The sequence below is a fragment of the Dipodomys merriami genome, unplaced genomic scaffold (assembly GCF_024711535.1).
Source record: "Dipodomys merriami isolate MVZ:Mamm:240054 unplaced genomic scaffold, mDipMer1.0.p SCAF_5, whole genome shotgun sequence".
NCBI lineage: Eukaryota > Metazoa > Chordata > Mammalia > Rodentia > Heteromyidae > Dipodomys > Dipodomys merriami.
Window position 1 is genome coordinate 13,139,411 of NW_027206068.1, and position 19,112 is coordinate 13,158,522.

General features: G+C 39.9%; 1 protein-coding gene across 2 annotated transcripts in view; it reads left to right on the forward strand.

The window, feature by feature from the left end:
- The window catches only part of Hycc1 (hyccin PI4KA lipid kinase complex subunit 1), a 103,445-nt gene extending 94,369 nt beyond the window's left edge, over positions 1 to 9,076 (forward strand). The window contains exon 13 of one of the 2 annotated variants that reach the window (XR_011366881.1): positions 8,805 to 8,885. Coding sequence is in view for 1 of the 2 variants with exons in the window: in XM_069996104.1 (XP_069852205.1) it covers positions 8,805 to 8,926 (122 nt within the window). In the remaining variant the exon portion in view is untranslated. Of the gene's footprint in view, positions 1 to 8,804 lie in introns of both variants that reach the window. The other variant, XM_069996104.1, reaches the window with a different exon arrangement.
- Positions 9,077 to 19,112: the final 10,036 nt, after the last annotated feature.

Genomic DNA, 19,112 nt, shown 5'->3' on the forward strand with positions numbered 1-19,112 from the left:
CATTACCTCCACCACTCTCTGCCACAATTACCACTTCAACACCTGCACCATTTTCACCACCAACACCAACATCCATCACCATCTCTTCCCCCTCCCACCCACCCTTCTCTACCATGATTACAATCATCATCATCATCATCATCATCATCATCATCATCATCATCATCATCATCATCAAAAATGGCACTCAATGTTATTCTTGTTTACTAATCCTTATAAATTTTTCATAAGAGTGGTAGGCTGGAGATTGAGATTGATTTTTTTATTGTTATTATAAAGATAATGCACAGAGGAGTTACAGTTAAATAAGTCAGGTAAAGAGTACATTTCTTTTGGGACAATGTCACCCCTTCTCTTGCTGGAGATTGATCTAACTTAATAAATGTGATCAGTTTTAGTTTTCACAAAGATTAAAGTGTCTATCTGCATATGTTAATTTTTCTCCTATTAGAATATATATATATATTAGCATTCATATCTAAGTATATCTAACAATATGTAGCCCAAGGTTACAAAGATTTTCTTGTATGTTTTCTTCTACAAAGTTTATAGCTTTAGGTTCTACAGTTGTTTGCTGCATAACTTGATTCAATTGTACATGATTTAAGTGAAGGATCAGTGTGCATTTTTCCCTTATATAGATATCATGTCATTCATCACCATTAGCTCAAAATATTTTCCTTTTCCCATTGAATGTTAAGTGCTTTATCACTTAAAAATTGACTACATATATATATATATATACACATAGTATTCTTGTGCTCTGTTCTGCTCTATTGGTCTGGATGTCTATCTCTTGCCAACACTAAACTATTGTTGCTTATTAGCATTCAGAAATTCTCATTATAAGCATTATTTAAATTTTAGCTTCAAGCCGGGCGCTGGTGGCTCACGCCTGTAATCCTAGCTACTCAGGAGGCTGAGATCTGAGGATCGCGGTTCAAAGCCAGCCCGGGCAGGAGAGACCGTGAGACTCCTATCTCCAATAAACCACCAGAAAACCGGAAGTGGCGCTGTAGCTCAAGTGGTAGAGCGCTCGCCTTGAGCTGAAGAGCTGAGGGACAACGCCCAGGCCCAGAGTTCAAGCCCCACGACCGACAAAAAAAAAAAAAAAAAAAAAAAATTTTAGCTTCAATAATTCTTTGTAGCTGATGTTTTCAAAGACTGCACCTTTGCATTGCTGAGTTTTCCTTTTGTCTACTGTTTTGCTGACTTTTGCTTAATTATATTACCTTTTGCTTATTTTGAGTTTACTGTTATTTACTGTTAACGCTTCAAAAAATATTTTCTAGTAGAAGCATTTAAAGCTACATGTTTTACATGTTACTGTTTACCCTGCATTCCCTCTGTGTGTGTGTGTGTGTGTGCATGAGCGCGGACTCGTGTGTGTGTGTGTGTGTGTGTGTGTGTGTGTGTGTGTGTGTGTGTGTGTGTGTGTGTTCTCTGAGGCTCTTTTGCTCAAGGCTAGTGCTCTGCCACTATGGCCACAAGTGGTTAATTGGAGATAAGAGCCTCAGAGACTTTCCTGCCCAGCCTTGCCTTGAACCTCGATCCTCAGATCTCAGCCACCTGACATCTAGAATCACAGGCATGAGCTATACCCAGCTGTCCCATATATTTTTATGTGATGGATTTTTTTTACCATTCTGTATGAAAAGATTTTTAAATTTCCTTCTGGCTTCTTTTTTAGCACATGGCTTATTTAGAAATATGTTTAATTTTCAAATACTTGAGGTTTTCTAGATAACTTGTTTTACTTGTTTCTAATTTATTTCTATTTGAATCATAAATACTCTATGAGCTATCAGTTCATTAAAAGTTATTAATATTTTACTGAGTTGTCATATGTTCTATGTTGGTGAATGTGCAGTTGTAGGGAATACCTGTTCTGTGTGTGTGTACACATGTACGTGCATGCATGCATGTGCACGCACTCATATGCCATTCCTGGGGCTTAAACTCAGGGCATGAGCACTATCTATTGTTTTTTTCAAGGCTATCACTGTAGAGAATACCTATTCTGCAGTTATTAGATGTGACAATATATGTGTTGATTATTATCAAGATAATTTGTAGTGTTATTTAAATAATCTGTCTTTCCTAATGCTTTTTACTTAGTTGCTCTATCAGTTGCTAAAAAACATAAACTACAATAGAGCCAGGTATGGGGCTCACACCTGTGATCCCAACTACTGAACAAGTGGAGATGTGAGGATTGCAGATGAGGCTAGTTTGGAAATTTTTAGACTACCTCAAGCCAGGGGTGGTAGCATATAACGATAATCCCAACTATTCAAAAGGCAAAGGTGGAAGAATCATGGTGTGATGCTAGGCCCAGATAAAAAGAAAGAGAGACCCTACCTGAACAGTAAACTAAGGTAAAAAGGGCTTGGGGCATGACGTAAGTGTTAAGTGCTTCCTAGCAAGCATAAGGCCCTGAGGTTCAAATTTTAGTACAATCAAAAAAAATTAAAATCTTTTATTTCTATAGTTGAATGTTATCTTTCTTCCTTTAATTCTGTTATTTTTCTTCATGTACTTTAAGATTCTCTTGTTATTAGGCATACACATATTAATAATTATTATGTTATTCTGATGGATTACTGCCTTTAACTCTATGACATGCTCCTTTTTTCCTCTGGTCTTTTTATTTTTTTGCCTTTTTTAAGGTATAAGACTGGGATTCAAACTTGGTATCTGATGTTTTCGCTCATTGGCTAGTACTCTACCAACTAAGTCATGCCTTCAACACTAGTCTTTGTCTTATTGCCTACTCTGATATCCTCTAGCCTCCTTAGGCTGATTTTCCCTAAATACCATCTCTTTAGTGAATAGGTTTTCAACCTATGAATTTAGGCAAGATACAAATATTCAGTCCATAGCAATGCCCTTATATTTGAAATTAGTTTCTTGTGGATAACATATAGCTAGATCATGTTATTTCATCTGTTCTGGCAGTCTTGATCTTCACATTAATGTGCTTCACCATTTACATTTATTCTAATTAGAAGTAAGTCCCTTACTTCTGTTATTTTTGGGGTTTTGTTTATTTGTTTTACCTTTATGACTTCCTTTAGTTGCTTAATTATTTTTGAAAGAACTCATATATATCTTTTTTATTCCTTACTATTCGCTATGCTTATTTAACGTACATGGGTATAATTAGATCTTTCTTTTGCATCCACTCTGATTATCTTGACCTTTGAAGTGATATGTTTATGGGAGATAGGAAAATCATGGTTCTAGACAGCCTGAGCAGACAATTAATGTGGCCTTATCTCAACAAACAAGTTGGACATGCACACTGTAATGTTATCTACTTGTAGAACCAAAATAGAAGGGTCATGATCTGAAGTCTGTCCTGGAAGAAATGTGAGACCTTATCCCAAAACGAGCTAAAGCAAAGAAGCTCTTGCCTAGCAAATAGGAGACCTTACTTCAAATTCCAGTACTGCCAAAGATAAATAAATAATATGTTTAAGTCATTGCCATTTAATGCAATTATTTGTATAGGTTATTTTAAGTTTACTGTGTTATAATTTCGTCATTGATAACCTCCATTTTGTGTGTGTAGGCCTGTGTGTGTGTGCATGCCTCTGTGTGTGTGTGCCTATGGGTGCATGTGTGTGTGTGTGTGTGTGTGTGTGTGTGCATGTGCACTCCCACACCCATGCACATGCTGGCAGCAGGGCTTGAACTCAAGGCTATTTTCTGATTTAATTTCTTAATTGTTGTTATAAAGGTGATGTGCAAAGGGATTGCAGTTACGTATGTCAGATAAAGTGTGAATTTTTTGGACAATGTCACCTCTTCTCTGGCTCTCTCCCCATTTTTTCCTCCCATCTCCCCACACAGTTGTACAGTTCATTTTCCACATAGTATCTAGTGAGTACTACTACTGCATTTGTTCACTCTCTGTCCCTCCATTTCTGTGTCTCCCCTTGCTCTCACAAAGACACATAAATGAACAAACAAGACAAAAAGAAAAGAAAGCAAAAACAGCAACAAAGAAAAAAATCTCTTGTTTCTGTTTCATGGAATTCATTTTGATAAATATTATTTTATATGACCAGGTGCACATTGGCATTGTGACTTTGTGTTCCTCTCCTAAAAGTGTCACCCTTTGGTTTCACTGTGTATGAATAACTGGATGTTTGGTCTTCTTTGCTCATAGCTAGCACTCTACCACCTGAGCCATACTTCCAGTCCAGCAAGAGCTTCCTAAAGTCTTAGGACTTTACATTTTTTTCTTAGTACTCCATTTTAATTTATGTATTGACTTTTAGCTACACCTTTTCATATTATTGCTTTAGTAGTTACTCTGGGAATTACAATTAGTCCTAACTAGAGCTTACCTGTTTAATATAATGCATTGAAGGCTATGTAGGAAACACACCCAATTTGTAGATGTCTACACCTCATTACTACCTTTAGCCCAATTACTGTTCATATGTGGTGCCTAGATTAGATAAATGAAGACTCTTATTCTGAGACTAGTAGCTCAGGCTGTAATTCTAGCTACTCGGGAAGTTAACCTGGGCAGAAAAGTCTATGAGACCCTTATCTCCAATAAACTGCTCAGAAAAGACTTGAAATGGCACTGTGGCTCAAGTGGTAGAACGCCAGCCTTGAGCAAAAGAAACTCAGGGACAGTTTCTAGGCCCTGGGCTCAAGCCCTAGAATGAGCAAAAAAAATTCCTTATTTTGGAATTAGAGAAGGAATGCATATACAGTAAAATAGAAGGATCTCTCTCTGTCACCTGAAGGAATTGGTATGTGTTAACAGGGAAGGAAAATGAATGTAGAGTAATTAATAGTCCATATCTGCCTAAAATACTTTGACAAATTTCTAACTTTAACACATAGGTCTTTTTGTTGTTATTTCACTTTAATAACTTATTAACTGAGGAATACTATTTTCTGCTAAGAGTTGTACAAAGTCTAGCTTTTAGTAGTTGTTGCTCCTATGTGTCCTATTTTTATTTTGTTATTTATTTGGATTTGAGCTAAATAAATTTAGAATAAATTTTTAATGTTTTTAAGCTGGCCTACAGTAGATAATAGTTCTTTTCTGTTAGCCACTGACTAAATTGTAAAAATTGTAACTGTTTCTAATTCCCCAAATGAAATGTGTGAAGAATACCTTCAATTTTCCTCTAGAAGAATAGAATTTCTCTCAATGAGATAATTTTTCCATTAAGGAGACAATCACAGTTTTTAAAAACAAAACAAATGCAAGACAGATAAAAAGATGAATTTGGCTCACCCAGTTGTTCCCTTTATCAATTTTATAAGAAGGTGGGTGCTACGAACAATGTGACTTGTAATTTTGGTTTTAAAAGCCTAGTAAGGGGCTGGGAAGTTGGCTCAGTGGTAGAGCGCTTGCCTTGCATGCCTGAGGCCCTGGGTTCGATTCCTCAGCACCACATAAGCAAAAAGAAAAAAGCCGGAAGTGGCGCTGTGGCTCAAGTGGTAGAGCACTAGCCTTGAGCTGAAGAGCTGAGGGACAGTGCTCAGGCCCAGAGTTCAGGCCCCACAACCAGACCAAAAAAAAAAAAAAATAAAAGCCTAGTAAGGGTTGGGGCATGGCTCAAGTTATTGGTAGAGCACTTGCCTAGCATCTGGGTAGAGGGGGTCCGTGTCAGTGAGTTCCCTCAAAGAAACAAAAATGGCTAAGTAGTTTTAAGTATCTTTGACTTTGTATGTTTTAGTAAATAAAAATATGTTTGGGAAACTCCTTCGCTGGCATTTGCAAAGTCTAGTTAAACATATTTGGTTTGTGAAAACCAGGCCTACAATGTTGAAAGCATATTTCCTACTTTCTTCTCTAATAAGAGCTTATAACTCTTTATTAGTGATGATTTAATTAGAATGTCTAGGGCACAGACTATTTTCTATCTCATTAGCATCTTGTATATGCAGAGAGATGGGTTGTTTAGTCTTAGGACAATTTAAAATTTAATAAATACACAAACATATCCTCTCATTTAATTCCCTTAGCCCTCCCAGGAGATACTGAGGGAAAATGTTCCTATTTTATGGATAGGATGCTACAACTTCACAAAAATGAGTGAAATATCTCTGTTTTTAGGCATTCTGCTTGTTAGGGTTAGGAGTGTTTCTTGATCCTCAACTCCATGCTGTTTCCCCCAAATGCACCAGTGCCCTGAGGCTGGGTCTTGTACAACCAGTGCAAAGAATGCCCTACTACCTCAGTGCTGCTTTTCAGAGCAAGAGCATGGGAAGTTTGGGTAGGAAAATTAATTGTACAGAGTTGTCCCTACATACTTAGCCTCCCTGCCCCAGATCTCACACACACTAAATACTATCCCTGCCCTTCCCCTGTCATTGTGACTTACAAAAAAGGCCACATATTACCCTCTGTCCCCTGGAGGCAATGCCTGATCACTACTCTCCACTATGTTGCTCTTCAGCTGTTAACAGCAGGATTTACAACTATAGGAATAAAGAACCTTAACAAAGCATTTTGAACATTTGTGAGCAAGCACAGAAACCTTCATGTATGTAAGGCTGCTCTAGGAACTTTAAGAAAATGTTTGGAGAGGATTGAGGAATTTTTGGGATCCCTTGAACAATAAAAGTATCAAAGCTTAGAAAGGTTAGCTACAGTTTGGTAGAAGAACCATCACAAAATACCAAGCATGAGGATGACCCAAGCCTCTTATGATGATGGTAAGCCTCTTATACATATATTTCATTTAATTATCCCAACAGTGCCAGGCTATTGCTACTATTATGTTCATTCATTAGTGAGCTGCCGTCACCCTGGCTGCCCCCTCCCCATTACTACAAGACAGAAGATCACAAAGGATCTTTTGATTGCAATGTTTTTCCTTATGTAGTCCACTTTCCACAAACTCAACCTAAGCCTTTAAATAAAGAAATAGAAATAAATACATAAATAAAATCAGATTACATCACTCCCCTGCTCAAATTCTCTAGTTGCTTCCTGGCACTGAACAAACTCATCCCACAGTGACCCACAGGAAAGCTATGCCCTGGCCCTATGGGCCAGCTTGACTTCATCTCCTTCTGCCCACATTGGTCAATCCAGACACACCAGCTCCTTTGCCATTCTCAGCACAGGCCAGGCTTATTCCTACCTCAGAGTCTGTGATGGCTGTGCCACTTCCCAGACTCTCCTCTTACCTCAGATAGTCTCTGATCTAACTTTATCACTCAGTGAGTGCTGTCCTATCCCAAAATAAAACACACAAAAAAACCCTCTTCCCTCTAAAGCCTCTTTTCTTTCTCCTACTATCCTTTACACTTGGTGCTACCTGCTGGCAGATGCCATGCCACTTTATCCTGCTGCACATTCCTTCTCCTTCCAGAATGACCTGAGTGCATTAAGCAAGGGTTTGTCTAAGTCACCCCTGGGTCCCCACCCTTTACAAAACAATGTAGCACACAGCGGCTCAAGAGTACATCTTGAATACATGTGACTTCGAAAATGAAGCCATTTACCAGTATTCAGAACTAGTAAGGAGTAGATTTATACTGAATTGGGCTGGAGCCCAGTAGAGAAGACTCCTGTTTGGAAAGAGAAAAAAATGGCAGAAAATCTAGGATCCAGGCCTCTGTGTCTCCCCCAGGCTTCCTGCTATTGGCTGCTGCTTTGACCTATTCCAGTTTCTATGGAATATTGGTTAGAAAAATAGCATGGCTTACAAGAGATCCAAAGGGCAGGAAATGAAATTCTGACAACCAGCTAGGAAGCTTCTGTCTTCTAGGCCTTTTGTCTCTGCCATGCAATGCTCAGAAGAACCTCTTCTTTTATTCTTATTTTTTAAATCCATGCACCAACCAAAGAGAACTGTGTAAGAGATGAAACCAAGGTATAAGACTTCAGTTCCTCTGTAGTAAATTAGATCCAAAGTCCACCTCTCTTCCTGTACTATATAGCTCTGTGCTTTAGCCTCATGGCCTAGTGTCATATAAAAAAAAATTAAAATAAAGTAAACTTCATGTAAGTATGCCCTGTTCTCTCAAAACAGCTCTGATAGTCATTATGAACAAGTTAACTCAAGGTTAGTTTAGAAATAACCAAAAGCCTTGCAGACTGCCCTTTAAAATATGTCTTGTTAGCTGGGCACAGATGGCTCACACCTATAATCCTAGCTACTAAGGAGGCTGAGATCTGAGGATCATAGTTCAAAGCCAGCCTCAGAAGAAAAGTCCATGATACTCTTATCTCCAATTAACCACCAAAGCAAAAAGCCGGGAGTGGAGTGGAGCTGTGGCTCAAGTGGTCCATTGCCAACCTGCAGCACAAACGTTCAGGGACAACGCCCTGAGTTCAAGCCCCAAGACCAGCCCACATACACACACAAATCTTGTTCTAACTTTAGGTAATGGTGGTGGTGATGATGATGATGATGATGATGATGATGATAATTTTGTGACTGTTTGGGCTCTATCCCTTAGCTTTTTCACTGAAGGCGGCCTTCTACCACAGCTTTACTTCTGGCTTTTTGGTGGCTAATTGGAGATGAGTCTCAAGTCTTTCCTACCTGGTCTAGCTCTGGACTGTGATCCTCTGATCTCAGCCTCCTGAGTAGCTAGGTTTACTGGTATGAGCCACCAGGGCCCAGCTTTTAGCTTTAGATCCATATTCCGTGTTTTACTTTCTCCTTGTCTAGTTCTTAGAATTGTAACTTTTTGTCTCTTTTTCCTTTGGACCATAACTCTCTCTCTCAAAGAGCCTAGGACACTATATATTGAACACTTTGACAATTATTTTAATGTTCAATATTTTTTCAATGCATTCTCTTTTTGGCTAGGGGGAAGCAAGGGAAATCGACAGAACAGAGCCTTCAGTGATGTGGACACAGTTTCTTGCTGGAATTTGCAAGGCCGATTTAAATACGATCTTAATTTTCAGAAGATGGTTTTTAAAATGTAGACATTCAAGAAGACAGCCTCTGGAAATGTAAATTTAAAAGAACTTGAAATCTTTCTATCTTGGATGAATGTAATCCACATAGCTCATGTAGTGGATCCCACACTCTGGATCACAGAAGAAAAATCCTTACAATAAAACTGCTTCCCCGGCTTGCTGCTGTTGGTTGTTACCTTTGCCCTAAGACAGTTGCTTCATGCTATTAGTTAGAAAGGTAGCAGTGATGTAAGAGATCCATTCACAGGGAAGAAAATTAAATTCTGACGAGTAGCTAGGAAGCAGTGGATGTAACATTCAATAGGATTTTCCAAGGTTGTTTTGCTTATTGTTTGTTAGAGGGAGATAAGGTCTATGTGAAGAAAATAATTTACGATCGACATATATGAATTAAGACAAAAATTAAGCTGGGTGCCAGTGGCTCACAGCTGTAATCCTAGCTATTGATGAGGCTTAGATATGAGGATTACTGTTGGACAAAGTCTGTGAAACTCTAATCTCCAATTAACCAATGAAAAGCCGGAAATGAAGATGTGGCTCAAGTCGCAGAGCATCAGCTTTGAGTTAAAAAGCCAAGTGAGAGTCTGAAGCCCTGATTTCAAGCCTCAGTTTGGGGTTGGGAGGGAGGGCATCTTACAGGCAGAGACAGAGGTATAGAGGGGCTTTTTAATATGAGGTGGTCCATGGGCCACTGCAATTTGTCTGGATTCACAGAGGGATGACCCAGTGGTTTTTCAGTACATATGGAGTCCTTCCCCAAGCTTAATTGATTTCTTCTTACAACTCTGTAATTTTTGTTAATATGTATAGAGACTTCTTTATTTATTTGTAGTACTAGGGTTTGAATTAAAGGCCTTGATCTTGCTAAGGAGGTGCTCTATCACTAGAACCACAGCCACAGCCTCTTTTTTGTTTGATTTTTTTTGGGGGGGTGTGGGGTGGTCCTGGAGATTGAACTCAGGGCCTGGGTACTGTCTACTTCTGGCTTTTTCTGAGTAATTTATTGGAGATAAGAGTCTAATGGACTTTCCCTCCCTGGGGCTGGTTTCAAACAGTGATCCTCAGAGCTCAGCTTCTGAGTAGCTATTATTACAGGTGTATGTAACCAGCACCCAGATGTTTATTTTTGATGAAAGGTCTCGATTTTTTCCCCGTGCAGGCCTGGACTGAGATCCTCCTATTTACATTTCCAGTGTCAGTGAGACAAATGGGCCTGTGCCATCACACCCAGTCTTTTCTGTTGAGATGGAAACTTGGGAAGTTTTTGCTTAGGCTGGTTTCAAACTGTGATTCATCCAATCTCTGCCTCCTGAGTAGCTAGGGTTACAAATGTGAGCCACCATATCCAGCTGGAAATATTTTTACAGTATAGCATTTTATACAAGTAGCTCAAGTAGATTAATTTGAAAGAGCCTGATTGCAATGAATAAGAATCAGGAAAACAAAGTTACAGTATTTCTCCAACTTCATTTATTCATCTTTCCACCATTCCTTGGCCTTAGTCACAGTGAAAAACAAATGGTTATTCTGAAGAAATTTCTTAATTAAATACACACATGTGTAGACACATGACATACACATGTATTTTAACTCAATTTAAATGAAATTCATTTTCAAGAATTCAAATATTTTTCACTTAAAGGGAAAAATTAAGATTATGCCACAGTTATCTGGGATATCAAGTTAATGTAAATATAATTATTTGTTGGAAAAGGAGTGCATGTCTGTATAGAAACAGTTTTGAGGATTTCAGACTAACACAGATACAATGACTTAAGAGTATGTTTTCCAAAGTATCCATGTAATCTAGGTTTAATTAACTCATTTTCAGTTTACATCAATTTTATAACTTTAGTCAATTCTATCTTGCTGAATCATAGGTATATCACAATATCTTCCCTGATTACAACAGTAAAGTTTTGAGGATAAAAAGAAAAATTAGGCAAATTAATTATTAGAAGAGCAATATGAGGACATCTGAGGGACTTCAGAAAAAAAAAAAAAACTTGCTTCTTAAAAACTTCAACCCAGCTGGGTATCAGTGGCTCATGCTTACAATTCTACCTACCCAAGAGTCTAAGATCTAAGAATTAAGGTTCAAAGTGAGGTTTGGCAGGGAAGTCTATAAGATTCTCCAATTAACCAGCAAAAAGACTAGCAAAAATCTGAATATGGAGCTGTGGCTCAAGTGGTAGAGAGCCAACCTTCATCGCAAAGCTAAGGGACAAGGCCCAGGCACTGAGTTCAAGTCCTGGTACTGACACAAAAACAGACAGATAATAGGAGGTGTGGTTCAAGTAGTAGAGTACCAACCAGGCAAGCAAGCCAAGTAAGAGTGAAACCTTGACTTGAGATCCTAGAATCAACAAAAACAAAAAAAGGAAAATGAAATGAGCCTAACCTGCACAGAGCCAACACTGTGGACTGCGTATTCCTACTTGTAGCAGAACCTCCTTAGATATCATCACTCACACAATCTTCCTCATTGAGACATTAGGAAGAGGTAGCCTTTGTGTCTCAAAATCCAAAACACTAACCATAACTGAAAATAGTGAAATTTAGAAACTACATGGTCCAAATATCTCACACAAGCAAGTTGAAGTTCAGAGCAGTTTACGTATTAAACCAAAGTCTTAACTTCTATTTAGGATTAGCCAGACAACAATGATCTGTATCTAAGGCATGTTTCTCCTAAAATGAATGGCTTCCAGGATGATATAAGGAGGCAAAAGATGGGGCTGGGAAGGTGGCTCAGTGGTAGAGTGCTTGCCTTGCATGCATGAAGCCCTCGGTTCGATTCTTTAGCACCACATAAGCAGAAAAAGCTGGAAGTGGTGCTGTGGCTGAAGTGGTAGAGCACTAGCCTTGAGCTGAAGAGCTGAGGGACAGTGCCCAGGCCCTGAGTTCAGGCACCATGACGGGCAAAAAAAAAAAAAAAAAAAAAAAAAGGAGGCAAAAGATGGATGCTCACCAGTCCTGTGGAATCCATTCATTTTGATTATTAGAAATAGACACAAACTAAAGCATGAATGCAGTAGAACTATTATAGTTAGTAACATAGACACATCTCTAGGTACTATTCAATAAAGTAATTACAAAGTAGAGTAGAAGCTGATTTACAAGCATCAAAGTGAATAGTGGCTGGATGCCAGTGGCTCACATCTGTAATCCTAGCTACTGAGGAAGCTGATATCTGAAGATCACTGTTCAAAGGTAGCACAGGCAGAAAAGTCCATGAGACTCTTAATCTCTAACCAACATAAGAAAGCCAGAAGTAGTAGGGTACAACCTTGAGCACAAAAGCTAAAGAACAGCACCTCGGGCCTGAGATCAGGTCCCAGAAAAGGTGTGCACATGTACACACACTCACACACACATGTAGAGTAAATAGTGTGTATGGCACAAAAGGATGGATTTTTTTTTTTTTTTGGCCGTGGGGCTTGAACTCTGGGCTTGGGCACTGTCCCTGCTCTTCAGCTCAAGGCGAGCACTCTACCGCTTGAGCCACAGCACCATTTCCGGTTTTCTGGTGGTTTATTGGAGATAAGAGTCTCACGGACTTTCCTGCCCGGGCTGGCGTTGAACCGCGACCCTCAGATACCAGCCTTCTAAGTAGCTAGGGTTACAGGTGTGAGCCACTGGCACCCAGCTTGGATTCTTAAAATCAGTGCAAGGCTCTAGGATTGAAGATGGTAGGCAAAGGCATTGTCCTTATCAGTATTATTTTTAAAAACGGGAGGAAAATCTGTGCATTCATTGCCTAAGCATTAATTCCAAAGGGTCAAATTCTATTTACTGTTGGGCTCCATACCACTCCACTGGCCACATTCCTATCCCAGTGGACCATACTCTGGGGGACTCACACTGCTCTCCTAATCCCAGGGGGATGTCTAGGGGTCATAGTATGGCATACAGGGAAAGGAGAGAGGGTGTGTTTTGACCTCTCTTCCCCAAAAGTTTGTGTGAGTGTGTATGGGTGTGTTGGGGGGAGGGTGTCATGGGACTTGAACTCTGGGCCTGGGAGCTGTCCCTCAGCTCTTCAGCTCAGGGCAAGGACTCTACCATTTGAGCTACAGCACCACTTCTGGTTTTCTGGTTGTTTATTGGAGATAAGAGTCTCACAGCCTTTCCTGCCCAGGCTGGCTTTGAACCTCGAACCTCAGATCTCAGCCTCTTGAGTAGCTAGGATTACAGGTGTGAGCCACTAGCGCCTGGCTTCCCCAAAAGTATTTATTGCCCTGTTTTCCACATAGATTGTTATTTAATAACTTAAATATACTAGTAATACTGATAATTGAATTATATAAATACTGCTCTCTGAGCACTCCAGTGCTGTCCCCTACTTGGGGAAGGTCCCACATTCTTTCTCCTATCCAATCTCCATCACACTTGATGTAAGTATTGTTACTATCTATCCACCCCATTTCAGAGACAGAAACTGAGGTTTAAGCAAAACTGGTGAAGCTGTGACCTCATGGCCAGTGGATGGAGGAGCCAGGATGTGACCCAGGTAGTTTGACTCCAGGGTCTTCACTTGGACTCACAAGCAAACACTTGCTGGAGAAACACCATCCAGCAATGTCCCCAGAAGAGGTTCATATTGGAAAATAGGATGCAGTCTGAGTCAGAAAATGCAGGATTTTGAGAATCCTTGTAATGTGCTTCCCTGTGGTTTCTCCTTGAGCTGCTATGAGCCTTTTTACTTGACTTCTGCCACCTCTGGGTTATGAAGTTGAGTGCTTAATTCTATCAGGAAATATGGAGAGGAAAGAAGATTCTCCTCTGGAGAATAAAACACCATCTCCCAGCATCTACAGTCTAACAAAAAATACTCAGCTGCCGGTTTATTTTCTCTATAACACGAACCTGGTGGTTCATGCCTATAATCTAATACTTGGGAGATAGCAGCAGGATAGTGAGTTTGAGACCAATTAAAATGACATATTGAGAGTCTATCTCAACAAACCAAGCCAATGAAAACAAATCAACAGAACAAAACAAAAAATAATAAATAAAAACACAAGAAACACAGTGGCCTGTGCCTGTAATCCCAGCTACTTAGGAGATTGAGATTTAGAAAATTAGTTCAAAGTCAGCCCTGAGAGAAATGTCTATGAGATTTCATCTCCATTTAACCAGCAAAATTCTGGGCTGGTGATGTGGAGAGAGTCAGCTGAGCAAGAAAGCTAAGGGTAAATATGAGGTCCTGAGTTCAAGCCTTGGTCCTGACAAAACAAACAAAACTCTAAGAAATATATTTCCTGACTGGGATCAGTGAATAGTCTCTTTTCTCTTCTTTTCAATTTAGTTTAGAAATAGGAGAAGCATAAATTTACTTTACTTGGAAGTATGAAAAGCATAAATTTGGAAATTATTTTTATAGTCTATGTAGAGACGGGTCCTTTTCAAAAAGCTAGTCAACTTAGGCCAAATAACACTTCTCCCTACCTCCCCCTGCCCTAGCCATCTCTGACCAAACTTTGGGATTTTTTTAATTTTTATTTTTGCTATTCTGTATTCATCACCAACGTATCTCTGAGATAGATCATAGTAATCTTTGCTCCAGCAGATGTATAAATATGCATGTGTGTGTATATATATATGTATATATGTATATATATTATATATGTAATATAATATATATAAATATACATAGATTATACATACATATGTATACACATATATACATATGTATGTATATATAATCTATGTATATTTATTTAGATATATGTCTCTATAATATACCCACAAATATGGGAATATCTCTGAGATACCCTAAGTGTCATTACAAGTGCTGGAGGACACAAAGGAGGAGACATGATGAAAGTGAATCAGTTAGTAGCTGGGTAGGGGGAAGACACCAAAGACTGCTCCATACACGGGGATGGAAGTTGAAACCTGGCCTAGAACAGCAGCTACTAAATCACCAGACCCACCAAGACAAACTTATGAAAAAAAACATTCTGCACAGCCTAGAAGGAACAAACACTTCCACTTAGGGACTGTCTTCCTCCATACCCCTTGTCTTATCTCTCCCCTAAACTTTGTATTTTCCTTTCCCAAATTTTCACTATAAAATTTCTGTAGGCTCTAGGTCCTCCAATGTTTTTGCAACTGCTAGCTCACCCTGCTGTTGGTAGTTGTGGAACTTGTCCTAGGACTCAGCTATTTCCTGGCTACCATCTGTAACATTCTAATAGTCCTTTTATTCTTGAGAAATCTGTCTCCAGAGTTTTGCTTTAACACTATTATACATGCATACATGCATATATATTTATAACTTGATATAACCATCATATATAGGCTGTATAGCTTTAGAAGAATTAAACACTTCATTTGATGGAGGTTTTCGTTTGCTTTTTCTTTTGGTGGTAGCAGGTTTAAATGCAGGATCTTGCCCTTGCTAGGCAGGTGATCTCCACCTGAGCCTCATTCCCAGGCTTTTTAGCTTTTGTTTTTCTTTCCTTTTTCCTTCCTAGTACTGTGGTTTAAACTCAAAGGTTCCTATTTGTTAGGTTGGTGCTCTACCACTTGAGGCATACTTCCAGCCTTGCTTTTTGCTGGTTATTTTGGAGATGGAGCCTAGCATCTTTTTCTGATCAGGCTGGCCTGGAAATAGATCTCAAGCTTCCAAGTAACTACAATAAATGGCATGAGCCACTGGTACCTGGGTAGTTTTGATTATTTTGTAACTATTGGGTCTCATTTTTAGGACTGGGTCAACCTGGTACATGCTCCTCCTATTTATGCATCCCGTGTAGCTGCAGTAACAAGTGTGCACCACTACATCCAGCTTTTTATTGATTGGGATGGGATGATGAATAATTTTTTCCTCATCTAGCTTCCAACTACCATCCTTCCAATCTTTGCCTGAGCCACCAGGCCTGGCTTGATGAAATATTTTTATATGTACATGTGTACTATAGTGTGGGCTTATAGAGAGTTTTTACATAAATTATGTTTATTTACATAAACTATGGCTATGATACTACCAGTCAATACACATTTTTTCAGCTCTGCTATTTTCTTTTTTTTTGGGGTCCGGTCATGGGGCCTGAACTCTGGGCCTGGGCGCTGTCCCTCAGCTCTTCAGCTCAAGGCTAGTGCTCTACCACTTGAGCCACAGCGCCACTTCTTTTTTCTTTTTGCTTATGTGGTACTGAGGAATCGAACCCAGGGCCTCATGCATGCAAGGCAAGTGCTCTACCACTGAGCCACCTTCCCAGCCCATGCTCTGCTATTTTCTTATGGGACTATTGTTGCATGTGCAGCAATATGATGAGATGAGATTTGATGAGATTCTTTCCAATTCTCCTGTTTTCCATACACCCATGTTTTTGCCTAGTGTTAAATTGTCTTTTGGCTCCTGCTGAATCCTACCTGCCTAGAGAAATCTTCTGTACTTTCAGAGTTGCACTAATAATTCCATACACTTTGTGTCTTTAGGAAAGACATCTCCAGTTCATCCTTTTTCCTTCCATGGGGGTAACACATGTATGCACCAAAGGTAAAGTTGGGTCATGTTTTGTTTCTTCTCCATGTCCTATTTCACCCTTGTAAAGGCAGAAATGGGTGTCCTTTCCTCAAGAGCCTGCTTTGTGCCCATCCTGTGGCTGTGACCGGAGGTGGGATGGTGACTCAGTGAATGTGAGGCACCACCAGCGTGGAGGGGCTGTCACCTCTGCCAGCCTGCTGGCCTCTCAGCTCCACCCAGTTCCCCAGTTTCCAGGACTACAGCACTTCCAAATGGGTGAGTTTTGACAAATGTAGGCTACCCATTTCTGCAAAACAAAGCCATGTATTTTAAGCTGAGGCATTTGCAGCAAAATTTAAATAATGTATCTAGAATGTATCAAATTGAATGCCTAATTAAATCCTTTTGGATTTCTTCAGTAGAACACTTAAGAACTGAAAGCCTGTTAATTTTGATTTTTTTTCAACTAACTGCCATTAACTATGAACAAGATTCCTGCACTTCCCACTCCCAGGCAGTGCCAGGACAATAAGCCTGTCTGAAAGAAATATCCCAGGTCCCTGTGCTGAGCCTCCAGTATCCTTTAATCAACACTGAATGCTTGGGGTAGAAAGATTATTTTGTGTGTGTATGTGCATCCTGGGGCTTGAACTCAGGCCCAGGGCACTCTCCCTTAGCTCTTTCACTCAAGGCTGGCACACTACCATTTGAGCCTCACCTCCATGTCTAGCTTTTTGCTGGTTAAATGGAGCTAAGAGTCTCATGGACTTTTCTGTTTGGGTTGGCTTTGAACCGTGATCCTTAGATCTCAGCCTCCTGAGTAGTTGGGATTATAGGTGTGAGCCACTGGCAATCCCAGCTAGAAAGATGATTTTTGTTGGGCCACAGCTGCTACTAAATAATACCTATACTGTGAGCCAAAGAGTGTACACATGCCATACAAACATGGGATCCTGAAATCCCCATTTAGAAAAAGGCATTCTTTTGATTAGGCTGGTACTGACTACTCTTATAAGGAAGAAAAGCTCAAACCTTATGTGTGACTGGAAACATGAGTGGGATTCCTGGGTGTTGAAGCCAGTGGGGTTGTCCTGGGGATGAGGCTCTACACTTGAGAGTCTACTGCTTTTCCCAAAGTTTTGGGAGAAATAGAAGCACTGAGCAGCTTTGTTCTGGAAAGGCCTGGAGAGTCTGAGCTCAGCTAGGATAGTGTGAGCATGTCTGAGACACATTGCTTTAACTCAGCAGAGAGCAAGCTCTTATTTGCCTCAAAGTGATTTCTGACATATTTCAAAGGATAAAGCATCCTAATAGATGTTCTTTCATGTATCCCGGTTTTTATTGAGCAGGACATTTTTTAACACATCTTGTCCAGGCCCCCAGGACCGGCTACAACTCCGTATCCCTGAGTTGCAGTGACCTACCCGTCCAGAAGGGCCCCTGCCAGAGCACATTGTGCTGGGCGGTCACGGGTGGCAGAAACTGCTGGCCTCTCTTTCGACAACCCCCAGGACACATTTGCACCTCCAGCACTTTCCACACAAAGCGGTGCACGGTAGCAAGACCCGGGTGTAGTTCAGAGCCCAGCGCTAGGCCGCTTTGTAACCCCTCTTTCTATTCAGCCTCTGGGAGTCCAGGGAGAGATCCAGACGGGCCGGCAGTCCATGCTCAGTAAGTAAACCAGAAACGTTTGGGGCAAGTAAAAGAAGTATTAGCAAAAACAACCCTTTACTCTTTTGTTGAAAAGGAAAATGTGAGTGAAAATGCAAGATGTATTTCTAACTTGTATTCGTTATAAGTTGCCAAACTTAGAGAGTTTGCCCTGTTGAAAAAATCAAGTTGAAAACATAATACATTGAAGAAGGAAAGATTACTTCCACCATTGTTCTTGGGTTGAAGGGCAACACAGATAATTTAGCTCGAACAGACCTTTAATCTGTTTATGTGTGTATGTATGTATGCATGTGCGTGTGTGTGCATGTGTGTGTGTGTGTGTGTGTGTGTGCACGCGTTTCGTCTGTTGAGTCTCTGACTGTATAGCTGGCCGAGTGTTTCTACCAAATAATTGTTTTTGAGCATTACTAATGGACTTTTTCTGTCTAGGATAATTGCTGTGACTTTATTAGTGTGCAATAAATCACCCCAAATGGATTGCACAGTTAGCTTTCTGCAGTTGAAGTAAGCACAACAGAAATGGTGTAGAGGAATTCAATCAGAATAATGTCAGTGAGGCACGTTAACTTTTCCCTATTTATGACCACAGCATAGGAGTCTGAAAATATTTTTCATTATTTGAAGTGTTTTTTTCATAGCATGTAGGAATGGTGGGAGAATTGAATGACATTGAAAATTCTGGAAATGGGGAGAAGCAGACTAAAACTATGGGTACCAGAGATGTGAAGAGCCAGAGGAGTCCTTTAGGTAAGTCTCTGGATGGTCTGCATTGCTGAGCTCTCCTTGGGAATGGGTCTCCTACCTGTGGGGACAACCGGCTGTATTCACAGCACCATGAAAGTACATAGCTCCTCTGAGTACAGTGGCTTTAATTAACTAAAACAGAATTAAGTAAAATGGAAAGCTAGAAAAAAAAGCAAAAGATAATTAATCAACATTTCTCCTTTTATGTAACAGTGTTCTAGAAAAAAACTCAGCTGATATTTTTTAATTCATTTAAATGTTATAGGCAATTGGCTTTATTTTTCTATTTCTTTTCTTCCA